The sequence below is a fragment of the Mytilus trossulus genome, chromosome 6 (genome assembly GCF_036588685.1).
Source record: "Mytilus trossulus isolate FHL-02 chromosome 6, PNRI_Mtr1.1.1.hap1, whole genome shotgun sequence".
Classification (NCBI taxonomy): domain Eukaryota; kingdom Metazoa; phylum Mollusca; class Bivalvia; order Mytilida; family Mytilidae; genus Mytilus; species Mytilus trossulus.
In genome coordinates, this window is record NC_086378.1 from 4,009,083 (window position 1) to 4,015,848 (window position 6,766).

Sequence of the window (6,766 nt, forward strand, 5' to 3'; positions counted from 1 at the left end):
GACACAGACATAACCAACTATATGTCACCGTACGGCTAGATAATTTATAATCTTACTTTCAATTACATGAATGACAAATAATTCCTACATTAGAACATATATCAAACCATATAGTTCCATCTAAACAATCTGAAAATCAAAACAGAAAAAAGATTGGAAACAATTCAATATATGTATGATAACGCACTAAAGCCTTGCAAGCTTTGACTTTCTTTTTTTTCCGTATAAATTTGCAATTGTAATGATATAAATGTACAAAATATAATTTCAGCTGGTACTACTGTTTGTGATTTCAATGTTGAAAATACCAATCAAAACTTTAGCTATGCAAATACACATAGTCTAAGGGCTAGTGTTACAATCAGAATTGACAAACGGTCAATCAGAAATAGTTTCAACTGTTATAGAAAATTCTGTGAGTAATGAAAAGACTGAAAGTACACCAGAGAACGATAAAAGAGTTATAGTGACAAATTGTTGGTTAGTATGGGAGACCAGAGTAATACTCATAATGATATTAATACGCATGAGGTTTCACAGGAATTCAATTCTAGATCTGAAATAAATCCCGAATTCCAAGGGATAATTCGTATGACATCTGAACCTGAAACAGATGGTGAATCATGTCCAGTCGCAGGTATTACAGAGGGGATAAATGGAGTAGGTAATGCATAAATATGTAAAAACGTAGAATTAGTTATTTTGCAATACAATATTTGTTTCTTGATTTTTGTTTCCCACTATTTGTATTCATTTACTATCTGATTTGATACTACTTAGATACTTGAATTTTAAACCTGATACATTTTGTTAGCTATCATTCATGTGTTTCTTTGTCTAATATGCTCTCCTATTTATTTGTATTTTAATCCTGTAATACTATGTTGTCATTTTCAATGTTAGATTTAACATTGCCATTAAAATGCGAGGTTTGGCATGCCACATAACCAGGTCAACCCTCCATTGTTTTCTTTAAAAATGTCCTGTGCCAAGTCAGGAATATGGCCATTGTTATAGTATAGTTCGTTTGTGTGTGTGTTTCATTTAAACGTTGTGTTTTAGTTGAGTCGTTTATTTTCTCTTATATTTGAGTGTGAATTCACATTACTATAAGACGTGTCACGATACTTGTCTATCCCAAATTCATGTTATTATTACAATTTATTATTACAATTTTTCTATAGCGCTAAATCTAAAACAATATTACTCAAAGCGCTTTACATCACATGTTAAACGAAATATAATGTCTTTTCTAAATATGTATATGGTTTTGATGTTATATTTGTTATTCTCATCGGATTTTGTCTAAGGCTTAGTCCGTTTCTGTGTGTGTTACATTTTAATGTTGTTTCGTTGTTCTCTTATATTTGATGCGTTTCCCTCAGTTTTAGTTTGTTACCCCATTTAGTTTTTTGTCCATAGATTTACGAGTTTTGAACAGCGGTATACTATTGTTGCCTTTATTTAAGTTACGCATATGGTTTTCAAAGTAAACTCGTGTTTATTATACGCATTTGTTTTTGTAATAAAGAAAGTAGGAACTTTTAGAGTGAGACATGAATCTATATCCCCTTCATTAGAACATTTTTGTTATTGTCACAACAATAAGATGTAGCAATATTAAACACACCAAACACAGCACTTTGACAAAAAAAAGTAAATGCAACATTCAAATATCAATATCTGTATGAATATATCATTAGATGTAATAAAAACTAGATTAAAAGATCAATATATTCAAAGCTGGTCTGCATCTATGCAGGATAGTGAGAAACTTACTATGTACAGAATTTTAAAATAAGATTTTTGTTTTGAAGATTACGTAGATTATAACTATAATTCACATTTTTTCACAAAGCTACGTAGTGGTACTATGAAGTTAAATGTTGAGATAGGCCGTTATACAAATATACTAAGAGAAAACAGATTATGTACTTGCTGTAATATGAAAAGTGTTGAAGATGAGTACCATTTTACTCTAGTGTGTCCTGCGTATAGGCATGTACGACTGCAGTTTTTACCAAATTATTACTGTTCATGGCCAAATGTGACAAAACTTATGTATTTGTATCAAACCAAATCTAGATCTTTAGTTGGAAAATTATGTAATTATTTGAAATCTGCCTGGCAGATTAGATCACATTTAATAAGTTGATCATTTTTCTATTGTACTATCTTATGAAATTGTTCTCTGTTGTTTATTGTGTGTCACAATGTAAATATGTTTGTGTTGCTATAGCATGTAACTACTGCTTTTCAAATAAAGAATTCATTCAATAATTAAATATATATCTATAATTTATTTGGATGAGCAAAGTAATGATAATTAGAAAACTATATCAAGTCTATCGTACTAGATTTGCTAGTTAATTTTATAACAATATTTACTAATAGTATGTGCATTAAAACATAAAAAAAGACACATATATATATCAGTACTTAAATGGAATTTTTCAGTCAATATACTCTCACCAAATTATGGGAATTAAAAGTCACCTTGTCTTATTTTTATATTTGCTTAACCGAACGAAGTCTGTCATTACTAGACACTGACAACTTATTGAACAATTAATTTCATTATTTTGAAATCAAAATGCAAGATTAACACAAAGGGCAAACATTTTACACACATAAACTACATCATATCACTGAAGTTGAATACCGCCAAAATATCCTGATTTACGGCAAATCTTTTTGTTAGAGGCATATTAAGAAAAGACATTACTATTCTAATTAGAACCCAGTCAGTGACATTTCCTTTCATGTTATTTGTCTTTACAATCAGAAAATACAGCGAAAAAGAAACAGAGGTGCAGGCAAAATTGACTTACTAACATTGATTTTATTTAAGAGAAATTAAAACATAACTGAATATTTTTATAAGTGCACATTTATGGGCACGTCTAATCCTACATCCTTTCGATAATGTTTTTTTTTATATTCTGGCCTTGAACAAGGCCATGCATATCACATTGGGTTAAAGCATTTAAAAACTAATCCGTTAAAGGTTGACAAAGTTATACCTTAGTCTTCATAAACATGATTTATTTATTGGTTGTAATAGGACTTAACATAGAAAGTGTATTTACAAAAATACTGTACTCCGAAGGAATTCAAAACGGAAAGTCAATAATCAAAAACTCAATCACATCAAACGAATAGATAGCATCTATCATATCCGTTTGATTTACTTCAAATGTTCTCTTTTTTTCATACATTTGTCTATAGGTTATGTTTCAGCTGTCCAAATTAGGAAAAGTGTGATTGCTTACAAACAAGTTCAACCCGCAGGATTCTTTATATGACTGTTCCAAAGCCCTGTTGGTGATTTTAATAGATGATTAAAATTGATAATGGAAATGGGGAATGTGTCAAAGAGACAACAACCCGACCAAATAAAAAAAAACAACAGCAGAAGGTCACCAACAGGTCTTCAATGTAGCGAGAAATTCCCGCACCCGGAGGCGTCCTTCAGCTGACCCCTAAACAAATATATACTAGTTCAGTGATAATGAACGCCATACTAATTTCCAAATTGTACACAAGAAACTAAAATTAAAATAATACAAGACTAACAAAGGCCAGAGGCTCCTGACTTGGGACAGGCGCAAAAATGCGGCGGGGTTAAACATGTTTGTGAGATCTCAACCCTCCCTGTGTTTTTTTTTATTGTTGAAAGTCGTCCGTAGGCCTCTAAATGCTTACATCCACGTCATTTAGTTGTAGTGTGTAAAGTCATCCAATGGCCTCTAACTGCTTACATCCACGTCATTAAGTTATAGTGTGAAAAATCGTACGGTGGCCTCTCAGTGCTAACACCCACGTTATTTAGTTGTAGTGTGGAAAGTCTTACGGTTGCCTCTAAATGCTTACATCCACGTCATTCAGTTGAAGTATGAAAAGTCGGCCGGTGGCCTCTAACTGCTTATATCTTCGTCATTCAGTCGTACGGTCGTATGGTGGTCTCTAAATGCTTACATCCACGTCATTCAGTTGTAGTGTGGAAAGTCGTACGGTGGTCTCTAAATGCTTACATCCACGTCATTCAGTTGTAGTGTGGAAAGTCGTACGGTGGCCTCTAAATGCTTACATCCACGTCATTCAGTTGTAGTGTGGAAAATCGTTCACCATATCACATCTCTTCATATTATATTAAAGATCTACACTCCAACCCTACTAAGATTGAAAACTGATAACTTACAATTTATTACCTTTTAAATTAGTTTTTTCAATCTTTACAATAATAATTCCATTACCTTTAAGATATTAAAAGTATTCGAAACATTGTTTAAATTATACATTTTTAATGACAGGGATTCATATCAATCTAAGACTCTTATACAATGAAAACATAAAAAGAGAGACTGATCAATTTTTTACACCATTTTGTTTTTACAGATATCATTGATGCTGTAATTATTTATGCTGAAAATGACAGACAACTAGCATTAGAGTTCATTCAAAATATGGAGACAGAATTCCCAAAATTACAACTAGATTTAAAACTTTCCGAACAGTTTGGTATAGGACGAGGTATACTTGGATCAGCACCAGATCTGTTTAGAACATGTCGATTTATATTTGTGTTCGAGACAAACAAAATGGAGCAGGATAAACTGTCGGACTTCGTGAGACAGATGTTTTTATATGAATCTATTACAGTGGAGGAATTAAACAACAGACTAGTACCAATATTGAATGATGACTATTATATTTCGATTCTTAAACCCCTGATTCATTTGAAGTACAATAGATATTTGGAGGGCAGATCTCAAAACAGGACAGATCATGGGTTCATAAAAAGTTTTGAGGATTTAATCTTACATGGGAGGAGATCGTATTTGATAAGATAACAGTGTGACGATAAAGTAGAAATCATTAATATTTATAATTACAGTTTTGTATGTTCATACTTGACATGAATTGTCATTGATATGGTTATATTTATAAATTTACTGTTTACAAATGTTTGAATTTTTTGAAATACTAAGGCTTTTCTACCTTAGGCGTAGATTACCTTAGCTGTAAAACTTGGCAAAACTTTTGGGAATTTTGGTCCTCAATGCTCTTCAACGTCGTAATTTATTTGGCCTGTTTAACTGTGTTGGATTTGAGCGTCACTGATGAGTCTTTTGTAGACGAAACGCGCGTCTGGCATATACTAGTATACTAAATTTAGTCCTGGTATCTATGACGAGTTTATTTGTCTATGATATTCATATAGAGCAAAGGTCTGGATTACAACGAAGAAGTCAGTTGAGTTATCATCTTGCAGATAAGAATAAAGCACATTTTGCAGCTTATCCATTGGTATTTGCTGTATGGGTCTTTCAATACTTTATAACTATTAGTTTGAATTTTACAAAATTCATATATAAGAAATTGTCTCTTTGTTTGTATTTTAGTTAACCTAGCTCACATGAACATTTGAACCTTTGACACTATTTGTAAACTTTTCATTCAAAATCGTTTCCTTTGAAATTGCATTATGGATTGCAATCAAAGTTTTTCTGCTTTTCTTCAGAATGTCTTCTATGGCGTGTAATATTTGATTTAGCATGCCTACTTTGGCTTGAAATAGAACAAGGGGCCAAACATTGTTTTTTTAATAACTCAAATCGAAAATCGAAGTAATAAGAGAAAACAAAAGATTAATAGTTAAACTGGTTCTATCTACCCTGTAAATATAAAAATATATCCACCTTTTTTTTAAGTTATCCATGGAATTTCATTTATTAACATATATGTTAATATATATTAAATTGATATCTTTGTGAGAGAAGGAAGGGTAGACAAAAATCTAACATCATAATATATATGATAAATCATCAACATGTGAAATGTGTAAAATCCTAAAGGGATGCATCTTCTGAATAAACTATCTCTTGTTTTTATGCCTCATTTATTGGCGTTATGTTTTCTGGTCTGTAGGTCTGTCTGTCCGTTAGTTCATCCGTTCGTCCATCTGTCCCACTTCAGGTAAAAGTTTATGGTCGAGGAAGTTTTTTATGAAGTTGAAGTCCAATCAACTTGAAACTTAGTACACATGTTCCGTATCATATGATCTTTTTAATTACCGATTTTAACCCATTTTCACGGTCCACTGAAAATATGAAATGATAGTACAAATGAGCATCCGTGAACGTTCGACACGTTCTTATTATTTTTTTTTCTTAATATATATTTGTATATACAATTTTAGAAATTAGCCTTTAAAATATAGGTGACAAATTATTTTGATATGTATTCTTGAATTCAGCATATGTTTACATCTTACATTAATACAAAATGGAGATTGGTTGAAAATTTGTGAACTTATTCTAACTTCAAATGTTTAAATATGTTTTTGTTCATAATTTAAAAGTTTTGATAAAAGAGGGACGAAAGATACCTAAGGGACAGTCAAACTCGTAAATCTAAAACAAACTGACAACGCCATGATAAATCAGTATATATTGAAAAATAAACTCATCAAAGATACCAGGACTAAATTTAGTATATACGCCAGACGCGCGTTTCGTCTAAAAAAGACTCATATATATCACAACATCGTAGCCACTAGTTAACATTTTTTTTTCTGTGACGTATTAAATTTATATTCAGATCCATTTTGTTACATCTTGTGATCAATTTTATTTGGCAATCGTCAATGGCAGTCAGCAGGGTTAAAGAACATCAGTTGTTCGACCTGTTAGTCAAATGCGTTTTGTTTAAATATACTTTTTCACGTTTTTGGTCTTTTGGAAAATGTTGTTTGTGCTGTTTT

The 6,766-nt window shown here is 31.5% G+C and overlaps 1 protein-coding gene across 1 annotated transcript; it reads left to right on the forward strand.

Annotated features, from left to right (window-relative positions):
• The first annotated feature begins 269 nt into the window (after window positions 1–269).
• Window positions 270–5,697, forward strand: LOC134723147 (uncharacterized). The gene is made up of 2 exons (XM_063586783.1): window positions 270–664; window positions 4,399–5,697. The coding sequence occupies exons 1-2, from the start codon at window positions 487–489 to the stop codon at window positions 4,851–4,853; spliced, it is 633 nt and encodes a 210-aa protein (XP_063442853.1). The 5' UTR covers window positions 270–486; the 3' UTR covers window positions 4,854–5,697.
• Window positions 5,698–6,766: the final 1,069 nt, after the last annotated feature.

Coding starts and splice junctions, on each gene's coding strand:
- LOC134723147 (XM_063586783.1), top strand. CDS start 487: ATGGGAGACCAGAGTAATACTCATAATGATATTAATACGCATGAGGTT. Junction 665..4,398: donor AGAGGGGATAAATGGAGTAG/GTAATGCATAAA, acceptor TTGTTTTTACAG/ATATCATTGATGCTGTAATT.